Here is a 19905-nt window from a genome sequence, read left to right on the forward strand (position 1 = left end):
TCTCAATCAATGGTTTGATCCTCTAATCTCATCTCAATCATTAAATTCACACGATCTAGTTTCACTAAGCACCCCTAGTTTATTGGTGCCATGTGACCTAGCTCCTCTAAGTGTATAAATGTTTGAACTTACTAAGGTTCTACTAATTTAGCACTTAATTATTATTGTCAAATCAAACCACGATAGAGTGAAGTACAACCTCTAGAATAGTCCAACTCTAGAAAATATATGACTCATTTACCAGCTTAATATTACCTTTGTAAGCTACAAATAAATATGAATCAATATTACACACATTCAAATACTTTCAGAAGTGACAAAGTTGTACCAGCAGAGCTGCTGGGAAGAAGCACTGTTTTGTTTGAAGTCAATAAACACCCACAGGAAGTGTCTGTACATTAATTAGCTTGAACTTATTCAAGAAGATTGTTACAAGACGACGAACAAGCAAAATGAAAGGAAGAAAAAGAGAAGGAAAACAAACTGAACTTCCTTCTTATAAGTACTTTCCCCCTTTTTTTTTTACCCACTATGGCTTCAACGAAAAAACAACACAACCACATGGGTAAAAAAAATGTCCCCTTATACAAAATGAAAAGAATTGCTCAGCCAAAAACTGAGCTCATCTCTTTTATATGCAGCCGTCCCCAACCACACACTAACGAACAAAAGGAAAAAAGGTGTCTTTTAGACCAAACTCTACTATGATATACAATTTTACAAACTACACAAAATCTTATCCATCACTGAATCCACTGTATATAATGAAGAATATAATCATAACTGTAATTGCCCTGGCCCTCTCCTTGATCTTGAAGGAGGCCTATTAGTCTCTGGTGCTGCAGCTGAGGCTGAGGCAGCGGCTGAGGTTGGGGCCGGGGCCGGGGCTGGGGTTGGGATTGTCCGTCCTGTTTCTTCCGAGTTTTCAACCCCCTACATATTTCAAAAACAATTTCAATACTCTCTTTTCTGGGTTGATTATCCAAAAAGGAAATTGACAAGTTAAGCATGTTAAGAGAAAAACAAACAGAAATGAGCATATTGTTGATGGAAAGAACTTTGAAAGTAATTATCAAACACAGGCCAAAGGTTTTTTCTTCAATGCGATAAAATGCTATTCCTTGCTTAAACCCACGTTATATAGAGTGGTGGTTTCGAAACATTTTGCAGAAATAAGATACCAGTCATAGTACTTCATGCAGAAACTCACTTTTGTTTATAGTACGCAAAGGTATGATGAATTATATCCAATCCTTTCCAGACCATCATTATAAAAGCTTTTCACTCAATAAATGAAAAATTCACTCTGAAACAAAGCTGGTAAATGATAGGAATGGATGCTAGTATAAAGCTAAAGGATTTTGGAAATAATGTGTCAACAAACCATTGTTGTCATCGAAGGTGGAGTGCTGGTCCGTGGCAGTGTCTGCTCCTTTGCACACAAGCGATGTTCATGCTGCATGTGCTCGAATTGTTGCAGCCTAGCAGCGAAGTTAATCCCATTTCGATAGTTCCCAGCATCCTGGCTTGGATCACCATCTTCATGTATATTCAACCCAGACATCTTGAAGTGCTCGCCACTAAACGAGTACGGAGGCACTGTTTTGAGACGTGTTCGTAGTAACTTAAAGGCGGCACTTTGCTGTGTTTTCATGTCAAATCATAGGTAAACAAAAAAGTCAACTATGCATCACAAGTGTATTGTCATTCATTAAATAAATGAACATATTGAAGTGGTTAACATAGTTTATTTCTGTTAAAAAAGCTAAGTGGTGATGCAAAAAAAAAAACGAAATCATCATCAAAGCTCTGATCCAAAGAAACGATCAACCAAGTGTCCCAATTCCATGTCTACCTATTTTCTTTCTTGAATTTTTCACTGAATGAACTGTGAAGAAAATTGTTTTAATCATAGATATCTGCAATAAAGAGATGAAACGGCTAACACTAACGCCTCGTTTTTGGGTTTGCACGGTTCGAAGCCTAGCATAAACTTTAACACCTGAAGCTTACAAAGAAAGTTACAATTTTTTTTACTTGTTTCAAATATAGCATAAGTGTGCTTATTTCTAATTGTATTTTATATTATATTCAAATTTGAGTTTGATTTGGATTGTGCTAGTAAAATTTCAAGTTTTCTACTATATTAAAAAATGCATACTTCTTTTATTCTAATTATGCAAGTGTCTCATAAAACAATGCTCTATCATTATTATAAGTTATGAAAATTGAAAATCCAATAAAGAGCGCACATCTTGAAATTAAGAAAAAGAATATAGAATAAATACTGCTCTTAACAGTAAGACATGTGTACCTATTGGGAAAAAAATACATAGCTCAAGAACCAATCCTAGAGTGAAATGGGACCTTTTCTTTTCACAAAGGATATATTAGCTATTAGGTTTGGATGTCCATTTTAATGTTTTAGTTTGTTGCCATACCGCACTGTCCGTGCAGTGATCCTACAAATATAGAATTCCTTGGACTATGCTTGGGTATAGGAATGAGGGATTGAATTTGTAGTGGGGTGGCAGACATCTACTAGAGAGGTTAAGATGGTTGAGGTTGAGCCTGAGGTTGGGCATGCTTCCTACCAACGAAGCAGACTGGCCTAGTGCAAGGCTACAGGCAAACGTGGGATCGAGCAATTTGAGGAGGATCTTTGGGATGTGATTAGGTTTAAATCATCCGTGGGATCAAGCAATTTGAGGAGGATTCTTTTTTTTTTTTTTTTTTTTTTTTTTTNTTTTTTTTTTTTTTTTTTTTTTTTTTTTTTTTTTGTAACTATTAGCCTAGTGTGATTTTTTTTATTACTTAGAGTCCCTTTCTGTATTTGAGCATGAGGGTTGTCATGTTTTTGGGCTTGTTTTTGACACTGTCCCTGTATATCCCTTTTTATCTCAATGAAAGTTTGGTCTCTTAATATTCCTCTTGGAGCTGAAGATAAGGTGCATGAATGGAGACTGACTTTGGATCATCGAGGCCAAAAGGACAAGGTACATGTTCGTCTGTCTATCCAGTTATGAAAAGCTCACCCAACACGCAGTGTGTGCGGCTCTTGTCCAAGCAGTCATTCCATGGCATTCGAAACTATCCAATAAGCTAGCTCTCAGGATTGGACCCGAGACCCATTCAGTCCTTGAAATTTAAAAGTACAAATATTGTATCCAGGCAAACATCCGGGATCTACATATTCAAAGTCGGATGTTACAAGGTCAAAGTACTGTAGTAATAAAATTTTCAGAATCTTGTGACCAAATTCTATCTTTTTACTGTGCCCAAAAAAACAATGAATACAAGAAAGTCATATCCTCCATATTAATATATAGCAGGAAAAAGTAACACTGGCCTCATTATAAGTTAATATGGGAAAAAGAAAAAGGAGCAACTGAAGATTAACAAGGCATACCTGAGGAAGTAACATTAGAAGACCGTATAATGCTTTTAACAGCCATATATATCTCCCAGGTTCGAGAAGCTGCAAGAATCCCAAAGATATATCCAATTCAATAAGAAATAAACAAATCCAAGATACCTTACAAAAGAACATCCAATTGGTATGAATGACACGGGAATGCTTATAATCCATTGGTGGTGAGAGTTTTGTAGTGTTCTTCCATCGCATACTTCCATAACTTTTTTTTAAGCACTTTTTTTTTTTTTTTTTTTTTTTTTTTTTTTNTTGATCTAATAAGACTACTTTTTCATAAGCATGTTTGGCTTTAGGTCAGGAGGAGAACTCATCTTAACTTCCTCTTTTCCACACGGGATGATCATTTCAATTTCTTATCCCAAAAAAGAATGAAAAGACAACCTTCATGACATTATACTATAATTTTTTAAATCATAAAGCTTTCCCATCACATGGTACAAAATAAAAGCAAAACTTATCATCTACCTGTAAGCTAAAGTCCAAGTATGCATGCGCAGTTAATGGTTCAAGTAAATATCTATAATATGTGTATGCTTCTTTTTACACTGTAATAGTATCTGATCAAATGTGAGACAAATGAAGAAATACAAAACAGGCAGATCAAGAGCAAGAACCCAAAATAAAAAACTAAGATGACAACAAATTATAGAAATGTAAAAGATAAACATAATTACAAAACGTGAGCCAATGTAGCCCTCAAAAAGCCAAAACTAACTAGTACAGTTTCATAATGAAACCAATCTCTCATTCTTCACCAATTTTAAAACTAGGCACTTGTGACTGGACATACAATAATGCATATTCCGTGGGTAGAAACTTGAATAATCTAGGAAAACTCTGAAATAATTGAGGCAGTTCATAAGTACAATATAAATTTAGAACAAAATATGGGGTCATTGGCATGGCATTGACTCGACTACCAAAAAATGGTAATTTTGTAAAAGAAAGAATTGTGCTGCGACATAGCCAGGACACACATGTACAAAAGAAAATGAAGCCCATTTCTGTAAATGTTTTTGTTCTGAGTTGCTCCATTGGAAAGGTTTGCTTTCCAATTAGGCTCTAATTGATTTTAATTTCTCTTTCTGAAAGCAAGCTTTTTTCCCATAAAATAAAAAATAAAATAGAAAGAAACGAAATAGGCAGGCACAAAAACTAAATTTATTCATCTGCTAATCTGAGAAATTGTAAGAAGAGAAAATGAAGAAATTGCAAGCAACTAATATAGAATATCGTTTAAAATACTCAATAGTAAAGTGAACTACATTTAGTCATTCCGCACCTGCAATCTTAGATAAGCAAAGACTGGAGTCTCCAGAAGGCGAATCAGTTTATCCAGCTGAACTAAAAATTTCACATTAATATCTTCCTCCACCAAGGACTGAATCACCACACTAGCATGCTGGTATGACTGCCATGCAGAATGAAATAAAAATATTGAAACGTTAAAAATTGGTATCACTCTCACTTAGATATTGAGAAATTTTGCTATAGAACTCAAGTGTTAACTCATTCAAACTTTACCTGTGCTAATAAGCAAAGGCTAATAATAGCCATCGGGGAATGACACCAAGATGCATATAAGGAAACAAAAAGGTCCTTCCCAGCTGCATCTACCAATGATTTCTTTAAAAGATCTCGAAGATCAGATAACTCGGAGGAAGTCAGCAAAATCAAATTGAGTGCCTGAACAAAGGAACGAAAAGAGTAAACTCGCTGTAATGGAACGATAGGCGACTAAACAAAAATTCGATGAATTAGAGAAAAAAAATATATATATATTTAGACAAAGGGGGAGGGTCCAAACACAACTGGAATTCAATCATAAGGGTTCCAAAATATTTGGGAGTTGTGAGGAAAAAGAGTGCAACTAATTCAGCACCTTTGTTTCTGACATTAGAGACGGTGTTTTGAGATAGAGTGCTCATAACAAAAATCATATTTGAAACCATCCTGCAGTTTTAGATATAATTCTTGTTCCACCTTTTAGCATTTGAAAGAACAATAAGCAATATGGTGAATTCCTAAATAATCACACAGCTAAAACTTTATGTTCCTATACAAAGAAGAGTGCTGGACAGGGTCTGTGCAATCAAATATGGATGGGTAAATTCCTCCTGTGGACTACTTCTCTTAGCAGCATCAATACTTTGGACAAGGTTCAGAACAGGTTTCCCAGCTTCTTAACCTGTTTCAGAAATGAGGAAACCCCATCCCATATGTTACTTCAATGCGACTTTGCAGCTAGTGTTTGGAACATTTTTAGGAACATATTCAGCTGACAGGGGTGTAAACCTAAGTTGCTGGATAGGTAGCCGGTTGAAGTTTTCTCAGGATGATTTTTTATAGATAAAGCAAGAGTGCTCGGGAAGAATTCAGTCATTGCTATCCCTTGGCTCCTTTGCAAAGAAAGGAACTCTAAAATTTTCCCAGATAATAAGTCTTCTTTTTCTTTCTTATGTGATTTTGCACAGCTTGGAGTGCTCAGCGTAGGCATTTTGTAATTACTCCTCCTCCATAGACTCCATCATTTTAGACTAGAAGGTCTTTTTGTAATCCCTCCTTTGGAAAAAGGAATGCCTTATCCCTTTGTCCTCTAGGTTGTTTTGCTTGGTTTGTCTTTGACCTTTTGAATAGATCTCTTCGTTTCTCTCTATCTCTCTCACACACACCTACATTTGGCCACTAAGACAAAATCATGTAGACTTTGAAAAATCAATTAATTGATTTTCTGGCCTTACTACAGTAAAGGATTCATTTGATCAGCTACCTATGCAAGGTTTATAAATAACAAAGAAAAATAAATTACATTGATGAAATAGCAACCTGAACCATAACAGAAGCAAAATCCAAATCTGATTCTCCTTCCAATATTGTAGAAAGTTCACGGTAGACCCGTTCAGCATTTAAAAGTACACATAGTCGGCGTATTATCAATGCACCACGCCTAAGAAAATGGTAAACATATACTTCGTAAATCATAAAATTAAATATCAGCATATGAATTTCCGTGTGCAGCAACAAATAAGCAGAGGGGAGGGAAAAGAAACCCACTTCTCCAGAAGAGAATTATTGATCCTAAAATTATGAACTAGGAAGACAACAAGTTGGTGAAAATGTTGCTGATCTTCCGCTATGCAAGCATGAACCTCGAGAACAAGGAGCACCACCTATGACAGCATCCAATATAAGACCGTAAGTTAACTAGCAGAAGCAGAGGATGAAAATAAACAGCAATATTAAAATTAGAAAACCCTTAAGACAGACCTTACCTTTTTTTTTTTTTTTTAATATATAAGAAACAATTTCATTGATGTATGAAATAATGAAAGAAGAGGAATGAGAGATCCCCAATCCAAAGGGGTTACAACAAACATCTCCAATTGGACAAAGGATAGGAAATAAAATAGTAGGAGAAGAGCGAATTCAATTTACACCAAGAAAAGGCATGATAAAGGACATTATCTTAGGCATCAAATTCTTCATCAACCTTAATCTTTCATGGTAACCATCGTTCAAAATCTTTTCAAGTAACAACAATTAGAATTGAGAACAAAGCTTGAAAAAAAGACATTAAAAGTTCCCCATGAACATAATGGGTTCATTTTTTTCTTTAAAAGTAAAGATATTAAAAACATGGGGAAAATAACAAACAAGATAAAAACAAATCCTTGAGTTTTGAGCTTAGCTTCCATTGGTCTCTAGGTTACAAAACGATACAACTTCATCCCTGAGCTTTGGGTTTAGTTTCTATTTAATCCCTAGGTTTCAAAATGATACACTGTTACACTTTTTCCACTAAGTTTCCACTAATGCTCACTTTTTAGCCTTTCACGTTAATTTTCCTTTAGTTATCTTAAAGGCCTTTCTAATTAATTTAATAGTGACGTAAAGAAACAATTACTTTTAAAGTATTATTTTGAGCTGTGTAGATTTCTTTTAAAAAAAAGTTATTTCTCCCTCTCTCTAACCTTCTTCCACCTCCCCCTATCAGCACCGCCCCTTCACTTTGTCGATCCTCCATCACTTTTACCTTCACCAACACTAAAAAGAGTCCAATTTGGAGAATTTTACAAGCCCACTCAAAGGTAGAAAGGGAAAGGGAAGGGTGGCGGCAGAGGATCAGCTATAGGAAAAGGTGGTGGCAGCAGAGGGGGGAGGAAGAAGATTAAGAGGGAGGGAGAGACATCATTTAAAAAAAGACGAGTCCTCCAAAATGATAGTTCAGAAGTAATTTGTTCGAGTTGCAAGGAGTCCTTGGATTATATCTTTTTGCACTGCCCCTTTGTTAGACGCTGCTGGGATATTGTGTCTCCCAAAGAAGGTGGATGATTGGCCTTTGGAATGCAGGGGGGGAGGAAGAAGTTTAAGAGGGAGGGAGAGACATCGTTTAAAAAAAGACGAGTCCTCCAAAATGATAGTTCAGAAGTAACTTGTTTGAGTTGCAAGGAGTCCTTGGATCATATCTTTTTTTGTTAGACGCTGCTGGGATATTGTGTCTCCCAAAGAAGGTGGATGTTGGAGTTTGGAATGCTTGAGAGGTTGGAACCGGACAGCAGTTTGCCTCAAGAGCCCTCTTATGGAGCATATGGCAAGATCAAAATAGAAGAATTTATGACCATAAGATTACTCCTTTTGATGTTTTTTTGGGATTTTGTACAGTTTAATACTTCTTGGTGGTGCCATAGCCATAGCAAATTCTTTTGTAATAGCCCCTTACCTATGATTATTTTGGATTGGAAGGCTGTCTTTAAGTAGCATTTCTTGAGTGGGGGCTCTCTCCATTCTCCAAGCCCTTACTTGTTTTCTTGTGCCTTTTAGTTGAATACATTATGTTTCTTATCAAAATATAATAACTATATATGTTGTCTTGGCACTTCACGATTGAAAATTAATTAAAAGCATGTCACATCGTAGTTTTATTATATTAACTAAAAAAAGTTAACCACAAACTAATATGCAAAATAACTGCAGATTCTTTTGAGGAGATAAATAGGAACAAAGGACATAAGAGATGAAGACCTGAACGCAAATCACCAGAAGAAATGATTACCTCATCAGAAGGATCAGATAGGGCTTGAAGAAGGCTGTCAAGTACATCGTCCAAATAGATCAATACCTGTCCAAAAAGGAATGAAGATCAATGACTCGCACACATTAATATAGAACAAGAAGAGAAGTGAAAACAGAAGATCTACATTCACCAATAAAAATAACAAGGAACAATCTAACTACCTCGAGGCAGCTCAATAACACTGCTGATGTAAAAAAGAAAAGAAAATAAAATAGCACAAGTCTGAGTGTGTGTTGCACTTGGTGAATACCAACTGAAAAATGCTTATAAAATAGTTAACAAAAGTGAATGCTACCATACATATGAAGTATTAAATTAGTTACAACAGAAAAAGTTTTCATTTGTAGCTATCACGTGCAGGATTGCAAAATGAGAAGGTTCAAATAAACGCTCCTTCCTCCCCCCAGCATGCTGACACTGACACTCCTTCCCTCCTTTGGTACGTTCTCCATTCTTTTTTTTTATATAAGAAACTTGAAATATGTATTCCTCAAAAAAAAAAAAAAAAAAAAAAAAAAAAAAAAAAAAAAAANGATACAAGAGGGAAAAAACAAACAAACTTCCAATTCCAAGTATCGGAGAAAGGGGATAAAAGAAGAATTTGCTCAAGGAGTCTTTGCAGGGAAGAAACCGAGGACCTCGATTACCTTCTTTGGACGTGCCCGTTGGCTAGATCTATATGGTGGAGTTTCTTTGAGGCGTTTCTGTTAGCATTCCGTGGCCAAGGAGTCTCAAAAACAAAATATAGTCTACGAGCCAGGGGAGAGGTCTCCCATCCCAAAGAGAGCTACTTTATAAAAAAACCTTCCAATTCTAAGGATAGAAGAAAGGGGACAAAAGAAGAATTTGCTCAAGGAGTCTTTGCAGGGAAGCCACTGAGAACCTCAATTATCTTCTTTGGACGTGCCAGTTTGATAAATCTTTATGGTGCAGTTTCTTCAAGGCGTTTCTGTTAGCCTTCCATGGCCAAGGAGTCTCAGTTCCATGTCGGAGAAGTTTTTTTCCACATTACCCCTTTCGAGAAAAGGGTAGGCAGGCTCTGGTTTGCTTATCATATTGCTATTTTGTGGGATCTTTGAGCAGAAGGAACAAGAGAACTTTTAGAAGGGTTTCAAAAACCTATAGGGAAGTTCTGGACCCTTTCAGATTTTGCGCCTCTCCAAGTCTCCGTGGGTAAATATTTTTGTAATCACCCTGTAGGTCTTGAGCTCTTTTCTAGGCTAGTTAGGCTCCTCCTAGGTGTTTTTTGTATTCCACGTGCATTTTTTTTTTTTTTTTTTTTTTTTTTTTTTNATAGACGAATCTTCGGAAACACCTTCCTTTACCTCTCTATTATCATGACTGAACTATTATGAAACCCTTTGTCTTCTTTGTCTCGAAGAAAGAATGAATGGCTCCATTAAATGCTCTTCTCAATTGAAAAGGCCTTCTTTTTCAAGAGCAGCCAAGTGCAACTCAAGGAAGTAAGGAAGCCTTATTCCTCCTCACTTGACTATTCAGCTCACATTCTTGCATTTTTTACTATTCAAAAAAACCTGCAAGCCCCTGCTAGGCTTACTAAAAGCAGTTGATTCTCTCGAGAAACAAGGTGCGGTGACTATGTACTTTGGGTTTAAAGAATGTGAAATAAGAGGGATTTCCTAGCAGAAATTTTCAAAATTGATAAATAATTGTAGGAAGGTTGTCTCATAGTGACCAAAGAATCCATTCTTCTTTTTTTTCTTGGGGGAGGGGGGGATAGCAACTGATTGGAGTCTCTTTATTGGGCTCATTTTAGATTTGACCTAGAGAAATACCCAAACTTCCACTTCTTCATCCTAACCAGAACACCCTCCTCCCCTACTAACCTAATATTTGCAGAAGTGAAAGTCAGCAAGCGATGAAGCAGAAAGGTTGAGAAAACCTTTGTATGAAGAGGACCTTGTATTGGTGCATCAGGAAAAATTGCATTGCATGAGTAGAGGGAAGTAGATAGTAACTATGACATAGTAATAGTTGTAACGAGAAGATTCATCTACCTGATTGGTTCAGAATCATGACGGCACAGCAGAAACTTGTAGGCCCTTTATGTGCCTTGAATCTTTTGACCCTGACAACTAACTACGTAGAAGCAGAACAGTGACTAGGTCACACCTCATTGAAACTCATTGAAACTCATTGGAACACTATTTGAAGTCTTTATTAAGAACCACTCAATTCCGCATCTGTGAGATTCCTACCATGAAACTGAATAATACCAGAACAATGTATTGCTTCTGCTACCAACATTAACAATGTATTGCCTTCTGCTACCAACATTAATTCGGGAGGTTTTTCATCTTTTTCCTACCAATGGAAATAAAAGCTCCAAGTGCTTTCTATCACCCAAACCTTTGTCTTCTTTACCAAATCAACTTATCCCATTCACCCCATATGTACTTGTCGCCATTCAAACAACAGAACTCATTAACACTAGGAAATTACCATGCTAGACCAGATATCAACCATAAAGATCACTGTTATCCCTCGAACTCCAAATATGTGAAAGAAATTAAAAAAAAAAAAAAAAAAAAAAAAAGGTGCAGAGGTGGTTTAGAATGTAGTTGCAAAACAAAGCCTCCTTAAAACGTTGAAAGCTTAAAATAAAGTTAATTACTCAAGCTCATTCTCTAAGGTCTTAGTGCCAATTGTGATTTTCCAACGGGTAATCTTCTCCTTGTAAGAGTTGTAAGGGTTCATGGTTCAATAGAAATTATTAAGATTAACTGAACAGTTGGAGAAGGTACACGAGGATCTAATTATGGTACACACAAGTAACCATCCCATTTCATGCCCACAGCCATTGTATAGATAATGTCGATTCCCTTGCATACTGAAAGATCACCATCCTATGCACATTGCTCATATTGTTGGTAATATACCCCCAGAGAAGGCAGCACATTGCATTTATCAGGAAATATCAGAGTGACTGGAGGTTGTCACTTGTCACTCTTTCTTTTGGATAAACCTAATGGCATATAGAAAGGTTTTATTGCAAGTGATCAAACATTAAAATTTCAGAACAAATTCCTTTCTTTCTTTGTGTGTGGAGTGGGGGATGGCAAGAAGGAAGAGACTGAAATAGGAAAAAAATAAAATAAAATAATGTGGAGACAAAATAAGATAACTCAAGGATAAATAATAGGTCTGTAGACATGTAAAAGACTAGTTGTCTGTGATATGAAAAACAAAAAAAAAAAGGACAATATCAGAGTCACCTCAGTTCGATGTCTATTTAAAAGTGTTGATATCCAATGCAATGCTTCAATCCTAGTAGCCTCATGTTCGCTAGATAGTTGTCTGATCAATCAACAGAAGCAACAATCATGAAAACGTCCTCATCAGTCATCACAGCAAAAACTTAAATCAAATAAAAAAACAACATAACCACTTCACATGACTCCAACGACATGGAGCCACTGCAAAATAATTTTTTAATCAAAAAATCAACTTCCATTGAAATACAAATTAAAGAATGTTGGGGCCAGCAAAGATGGGTGGTGAACAGAGGGGCAGGAAGTGGGAGGGTTGGGGTTATACCTCCTAGCGATAGAAAGGATAGCACCAACATCAAATCCTTCGGATGGAAATGCCTTGATATTACGAAGCTCTTCATTAGTTTCCCGAGCAACCTGCAAACATCATGTAAACAAATCAGTTGCAACATAAAACAATTAAAGTCGCCTTAAAGTGAGGCATAAAAAGGGGAAAAGCTATACCGAACCATACTATATCTAAAGAGAGAAACTTTTGATTCCCTTGAGGCTCTCTCTAATCATATTAAGTCAAAAAAAAACTAACCACTTAACAATTAAATATGTGGCTAAAACTAGCCAGACACTAAAAGTTATAGCTATTTTAATTCATGCACGGAGAATTTATAATTGAAAATTCTACTTTTTGATGTGCAAGTTAATAATCATTTCAAGTAACAAAGGATATTATTGTGCTGTTTTCTATTAATAAAAAAGGAGAAAGGGAAATCAGAGACCATAGCTTTCAAGAGACTTTTACTAGACCAATTGGCACCATTGCCTACCAACCATTCAAAAGGGTGCAGGTCATACCTACTCACAAAAACTTTATGCCACAAAAATCTGGCTCCATGAAGAAATGCCAAATCCATTTAGCCAACAAAGCTTCGTTACATAATCTTAAGTTTCCCAATCCCTAGACAGCCCAACTCAAACAGCTTAACCACCACTTCCCATCATAACCAGATGGGACCCTCCCCCATCTCATCAACCTCGGGCCCATCCAACACAAATTCTTCATCACTTTCACAATACTCTTACTAACAAAAACTAGAACTTTAAATAGAGAAAAATGATTGAGAATCTCATACAACCAATTGGATAAGGGCAATCCTTCCTCATTTAGATAAGAAAGTCATTCTCTAAGAAAACAATCGTTTTGGAACCTTATCCAACACCTGATTGAATTTTATTATATGAAGATGAAATCAACTGCTGCTATGTTTTTTCATACATTACTACTTCTACGTACATATTGATTTTCTTCTCATTTAAGCACAATTTTGTACACCATATATGAGTTTTAATATTATCCTCACCTTATTATCCCATTTAAGATTAACCAACCAACCATGTTTGCGCAAGAAAAAATTTATACAAATTCATATTTAATGTTGGTGATGTGTCCTATATAAGATATCTCTCATATTTCTTAGCTACATTCCTATAAAAAAAAAATAATGAAAAACGATCAAAAAACATAATTGATGGTTGAAAAAGGCATAAAAGCTTAAAGTATAGGATCAAATTACGTGCATGGTATGTGTTCATGGCACAAGTAATAAAAGAAAGGGAGAAGATAAATCCTACCACTCGAATCTTCTCTTCTTTATCAGCTATGGAAGGTAGAATTGCTCCTAGAATATCAGCATAATAAGGTACTAATTGATCTCCACCAAGTTTTACAAACTCATTAATCTGCAAATACAAAAAAAAAAAAAAAAAAAAAAAAACTATAAATTTATAAAGATAATGCACAGTAGTAAAACATATCTATCAGTGCTCGATAGATAGGAAGGACCTCATAAAAAAGTGAAAGAGTCAAAAGTTGTTTTGAATCTAAGACGAGTTATAATAACAAATGATGGATGCTCAAGTCCAAAGTACCCATGTAATAGCCGTTAAGCGAGTAAACTCGTCTGGGGAAGAAGCCCTCTGGACCAGAATCTCAGCCATTCTGCCATAATCTACAGACTTCAAGAGTAGCACTGCTCGAGTCAGAAAATTATTAAATGAACAAATAAATTTTGGACATGCAAGGAAAAGAAAAATAGATGGCAATTATAAAATCTATTTTTGCATTTGCACACTTGTATGTAATTCCTCGTGTTATTTTTCTGACTTTGTATGTTGATCAAAAAAGTTGTCATAATCAATAGTAGAAATGGGAAATTAATTTATTTTCATCTAAGAAACCAAAACTGTACATTCAAAATCAGAAAAATACAAAAGAGGAGACGCAATACCTAGTGCCAAAGAGCTTACAAAAAGAACTCCAATTAGCTTTAATAATAAAAATGGCTTTGGTTGCAAATTAGTTATAAAAATAAATAAATAAAGTGCAAAGACTTGAGGCGATAAATCTAGTTAAGGCACTCAATGTTAGCTAAGCAATCTTACTGGAGAATTCTTGATCTCATGGAGAAACTCCGAAAGCGCAGAATCAGCTTGTTGCCGGATTTCATGACTTGAATCACTTAACATATTGAACAAACCTAAGAGTTGTAGCGGATTTGTAAGTATCATAAACATTTATCAGAAAAATTTTATAGAAATATTGCTCCACATCATTGACTCCGCATTCAATAAACGAAGAGAAAAAAATTATATATTAAAAGAAATATCAGTAACATAAAGATTCACCATCAAGAAAATCAGGAAGAAAGCCCAGCATATCAATATCTGGCACACTATCAAGTACAGTGATCCATCCAACCAAAAACTGACGAACATAGGGATTTAGGACATTCATACGCTCCCTCAGCAATGGAATAAACTCTTCGATGCTGAAGAAAGAAGATAGCCAAAAGAAATATAAACAAATACATATTGCAAGACAACTTCAAAACAATGCTTCTTAAATGTAACATTCGATAAAATAGTCAAACCAAGTAGCTTCAGAAATGATGGAATACCTGAACTGATCACTTTCAGTAACAATATCCTGTTCCATTTAATTCATAAAATTAGTTTTAAATAAGAGAAATTTTTCATTAAAACAAAGAGGAGTTCGTTAATATTATGGAAAATAAAGGAAGGAGGAGTTCAGAACGGAGATTAAAGGAACAAGACATCTCCCCCAATTTCTAACTTCTAAGACAATGCACCAATTTACATCAATAAGGTAGATAGACCAAATATAATAGACTAAATCTTTAAATGTAAAGCATTAAAATAAGACGCCATATGTTATCCAAAGATATACTCATCTGCTTGTATTTTTCAAACATTCTAGTGTTCCTCTCAATCCATGGTGAACGAGAGAATGTTTGAAACATGGAATTCTTGTTTCCTTTTTTCTCTTTTAACCTTTCATGGGGAGAACGGGTGCGTAAGGGAGTACCTTCACAAGTCGATCCAAGAGATGAGCAGCACTTTGTACACTGGCATCTGAATCAGCTGAAAGCTTACATAAAGCATCAAATATCTGGTTAAAGAAAACTATAAAATCGCCTCTGACAACCTGCAGCAATAGAAGTACGTATTCAGCTTAGCCCCAAAAATACGCTAACAGCTCTGACAATTCTACTCACCTTTGCAATGTTGTATAGAGCTTCACATGCATAATAACGTACTCTGCTATCTTGATCAGAAAAAGAATTGAGTACAGGCGGTACAATTTGCTGGAAAATTCATTTATAATGTTAGAAGAAAAAACTATTAACATAATAACATCACTAAAATGAAAGAAAGCAGAACTACTATAATCACAGAAAATGGCAACTTATTTCTGATTTATATAGCAACGAAACAATTTAAACATCAACAGCAAGAAAAGCCCCTAAGTTACACCATTGAAGAAAGAAGAATGTATCAAGTTTCATATACCCTTCTCCCAAAATGTTATTTGGTGCAGTCAGAACTTACAGTTCAACAGTTTTAAGATACAAGCTGCAGAGTTAGGATAACATATCCATCTTCTAACCAGTAAACTCTTCCAGTACATTTTAAGTAGACTATGTACTTAGATTTAGGATGTAGCGGCAATAGTCCATTGGAAATCAGTGAAGAACTAAACTATAAAACTTAATAGGAAACTGCCTAAGAATATACTAACCTCAAGATGTTGAGACGCATCAGAAGTCAAGCCAACAGTTGCAGCAGCAAGTCCTATCAATCCTCCCTAAAAATGAAATTGATAGTTTAAAATCAAGCAAATTCCAAACATCAAAAAAAAAAAAAAAAAAAAAAAAAAAAAAAAAAAAAAAAAAAAAAAAAAAAAAAAAAAAAAANAAAAAACAGAAAATAAACAAAGAAGATTTCACCCAAAACCCGAACTCTAAAAGAGAAACCTGAACTATCTTAAGCATTCATTTTCGCATTCATCTCATACCTTTCTATGATTCGCTTGAGGCGACATAGTAAAATCGTTCGTGAGCAGATTTATAACCGCCGTAATCTTCTCATGATCTCCAGCCGAAGCAAGTTGCTTCACAATTCCCTCAACCTAAAGCGCAATGCAGCCATTTGAGGATTACAAATAATCCAAACCCTAGAAATGAAAAATTATGAAATGGGTAGGGAAGTAGACCTCAAGAGCAGCGTTCTTCCGTTTCTCATAAAGCTTATCAGACAGGTTTCGTAGCACAAATGCAGGAATAACAGAGAGAGCATCAGCCATATTCGACCCTAAGAGCACTGAAACGAATTCAACTGATCAAATAAACTAATTGGGAAACATCAATTTCGTTTTCGGATCTTCTCCTGCTCGAATCGGAACATCGCTGCGTGGCAGCTTTCCCAGTAATGAAATCGAGAAATGAAAAAAAAAAAAAAAAAAAAAAAAAAAANAAACCAACAACCGTTGAAACACAACCCCAACAACAATGGAAGGGGACAATCGGGATTAGAACTGTGGAGAAATTCCAACGAAATAACTGAATAAATCGATGACCCAAATCTAGTCCAATCCGATTAAGAATCAAATTGAAAAGAGAAGAAAAAGATTATAAAAATCGATTCGTCGAGAGGAGTTTTCTTCACTTTTTGCCCCTTTATTTCTGGGTTCAAGGGGACTGACTTAATTTATGCAAAGACTTCTTTTCTTTTCGTTTCGTTTCATTTCTTTTCCCTTTCTCTCTCCTCTTTATCTGTCTTCGTTTCTGTTTGTGGAACACTACGGCGTGTTAGTGCAAGGAGAAACCGCGCCACTGCAGCGACAGCAAGTTAGGGCACCACCGCCACTCACCCCGCACCAAACGGACTCAATCACCTCCACGCCTAATTTGATTCATTCAACTATGCCACCCATCAAACGTCGAATCAAAATTTTATTTTGGGTATGGATCGTTCTAAATGGTATCAAAAGGATGTCTCTTGGTTGATATGGTTTGGAGATGAACTGAGATGAAAGTTGATGGGCATGTAACACTTGAATAAAGAAGAGGTACGTGAATGAATTTAGAACGACTCTAAAGATACGATGATTAAGAAATGTCCGAAATAATTGAAAGTTATTATTTATGCCAATAATGTGCATTTTATTTTTTCGGTGGTTCAATCATAGAACTGTAACGTTAAGCATGCTTAGCTCGAAACAATTTTACATTGAATGATCTCTTAAGAAATAAGTGCTTGGGGACAAACACGTGTTTCAACTTATGGCTCAAACCCTAAATACAATTCCGTATGTAAAAAGACAAACGATCGTGTTTGTCACACGCGTTAAAACGTGAAAACAAAAGTTTTTTTTTTTTTTTTTTTTTTTGTAATAATTTCATTAAAGCCTATTGTATTTATTATTTTTATTGCCATATTTTAAATTTTAAAATTTCTTTTTAATATTATGGTAAATATGAATCGAAGTGGTATTGTCCGTACTAGGAAATGTGCATTTAGACATGTCACGTGTCACCATTTGACTTCTGCCTGGTTGCAACGTTGGCTAGCTTCGTTCAACACGTGCCACCAATTTTTATATATATTGAATTCATATTTTCTTTTTTAGAAAATCATTTTGGATGGTATTTGTAATTAATTAAAATTATAAATCACTAAGTTTTTTTAATTTATTTAAAACACTATATTATGTATTTTTAATCCATTAAAATTTTAAACTATTAATTTCATCAACTTGGAAACCCTAAATTTGGTGAGGTAACTCAATTTATATTATCAATTAAATTTTAAAAAAATGTTAGTTAAATAAAAGTGGGTAATTTTATATTTAAAATAAAAAAGAAAAAACAATAATTTAAAGGATAACATTCTAATAAAATGTAATAAAGGATATAAATTAGGTCATTATAGTACTTTAATCGATAAATTATTAACTTTTGGGTGTTACTCAATTCAGTTCGTAAATTTAAAGGTTTGTAATTAGTAAAATTCTATCACGAGAGCTAAAATAAAATAATTTTTTTAGAGTGATAAATTTGAAACGAGGTACCGACTTGTTAGGATGATTTTTTTTTTCTCTTGAATTGTTTCTTTCTTTCCTCCATTTGTCTTTTGTCTCTTCCTCTTCATCTTCTCAAAAACGGATGTTGTCGTGGTTCCTATGATAACTACTAACTATTTATTCAGTATACTTGAATTTAGATGGAAATGAAATCGTAAACCTAGTTATTGTTAGTATAGTGAGTGTACAATCGATGTAAAGTCTGTCATAAAAGAAGAAGTCAAATAAGAAACAAATTAGTTATTAAATGAATTCGATTCTCACTAAAAAAAACTGAAAATACTTGGCAAATTTGTTTTCAATACTGTGATCGAGAGAGATCTGAATGCCTAATAGCGACAAAAGGAAAATATAAAGAAAATATAATATTAAAGTTGAATGATAGAGACACAAACAAAGCTTTTTCTGTTAAAAATGTCAACTTTAACAACAAAAAAGAAAGAAATCAGAACACATAATGATCGTAGACACTCAATAATTAATTCTAAAAGGATAAGAATCAAAGGAGTCGATGAAAGGATAATGCCCCTCGGTACGACCAGCTTCACAAAAGGATAAGAGTCTTTTAAATGTGGCAATCCCATCCTTGCCTCTTTGGATTGGATTATCCATTTTCATTTTTGGCCAACTAATGAACGAGTTACAGAACAAAAATTCAGTACAAAATTCACGGGCTACTCTTGTTGGTTTGCTGGATACCAACCTAACTTCAGTTGAATGCATTCAATACGCATATGCCCATATGAGTACTTGAAGGGATCAGATTAGATCCACCACTGAATCTGAATCAACATGAACATAGTACATCAATCAAATTAAATTACTAAATGTACTAGAAAAAAGCCTAAATTACTGGAAAACAAATGGTAATTCCAACTAATAGTCTTGATTATATGAAGATCATTGGAATGGGTATTCAGAAAATCTAGAAGTAGCCATGTTTTTCACACGAATGATACATGTTTGATACTCTTATCTGTTCGTAACTCAGTCAAAGGAAGAAAAATGTTTACTAATCCTTATTTTTATAAAGGCATATGTCCTCGATCAAGAGGGGCTGGCAGTCGAAATCGTTGAACTAAAAAACATACGAGATAGGCTATTACAAAATGAAGCCATATAATCCATTAATCTTGTTTAGAGGCTCAGTTCAGATCCACCTCCAAATCCAAACTATTCTTCCATTAGCTGGATGACAAGACAATTTCAAGTATAATCAAGAAGACATATCACAAGCTCTTAAAAACATCGCTAATAATGGAATAACCGTACATGGAAATTTACCTCCAAATCCAAAAATCTGAATAAAATTACATCTCCTAAAGTTCTCAAGGGTGATCATTACAGCTACTCTACTAAAATGCATGACCTTACCAGGCATTTAGAATGGTGCAAACTTGCAGACACAAATATGATAAATAGGAATGATAACAACTATGGATGTAGCACATATTTACCCCCTTACAAAGGCATTACGAAGGCTATCATTTTCCAGCAGGATGTGCAGCAACCGTGACACCATCAACGGTCATAATTGACTTTCATCGTTGATGTCCGGGCCAGTTACCTGTGTACTAAAGTAACACCAGATATACCTCAAGTAAAGAAAGTGATGAGGTCTATAATTAGGAAAAAACATAAGATATAGTGTTATCCTCCGTTTATTATATGTGACGAAACCATTTACCTGTAAATACATTAGTGCATCTAATTATACCATGAGCAG

At 35.0% G+C, this 19905-nt stretch overlaps 1 protein-coding gene across 1 annotated transcript; it reads right to left on the minus strand.

The window, feature by feature from the left end:
- Positions 1-355: 355 nt before the first annotated feature.
- Positions 356-16870, minus strand: LOC111793680 (protein VAC14 homolog). Its single transcript, XM_023675677.1, has 20 exons — positions 16311-16870; positions 16113-16226; positions 15837-15902; positions 15313-15402; positions 15123-15242; positions 14695-14723; positions 14423-14565; positions 14180-14274; positions 13667-13753; positions 13370-13477; positions 12066-12157; positions 11744-11825; positions 8487-8552; positions 6488-6603; positions 6260-6380; positions 4958-5119; positions 4716-4844; positions 3410-3478; positions 1385-1642; positions 356-933 (listed from the first exon to the last, which is right to left on the minus strand). The coding sequence occupies exons 1-20, from the start codon at positions 16398-16400 to the stop codon at positions 778-780; spliced, it is 2193 nt and encodes a 730-aa protein (XP_023531445.1). The 5' UTR covers positions 16401-16870; the 3' UTR covers positions 356-777.
- Between the last annotated feature and the right edge of the window lie 3035 nt (positions 16871-19905).

The sequence above is a fragment of the Cucurbita pepo genome, chromosome LG01 (genome assembly GCF_002806865.2).
Source record: "Cucurbita pepo subsp. pepo cultivar mu-cu-16 chromosome LG01, ASM280686v2, whole genome shotgun sequence".
In the NCBI taxonomy this organism is placed as follows: Eukaryota; Viridiplantae; Streptophyta; class Magnoliopsida; order Cucurbitales; family Cucurbitaceae; genus Cucurbita; species Cucurbita pepo.

Bases quoted from the DNA above. Each gene is read 5' to 3' on its own strand.
- LOC111793680 (XM_023675677.1), bottom strand. From the start codon at position 16,400: ATGGCTGATGCTCTCTCTGTTATTCCTGCATTTGTGCTACGAAACCTG. The intron at 14,566-14,694 runs GTATTCCATCAT...TTCTTTCTTCAG, and splicing joins ACTGAAAGTGATCAGTTCAG to CATCGAAGAGTTTATTCCAT. The intron at 5,120-6,259 runs GTTGCTATTTCA...TCCTTTGTTCAG, and splicing joins TTGCTTCTGTTATGGTTCAG to GCACTCAATTTGATTTTGCT.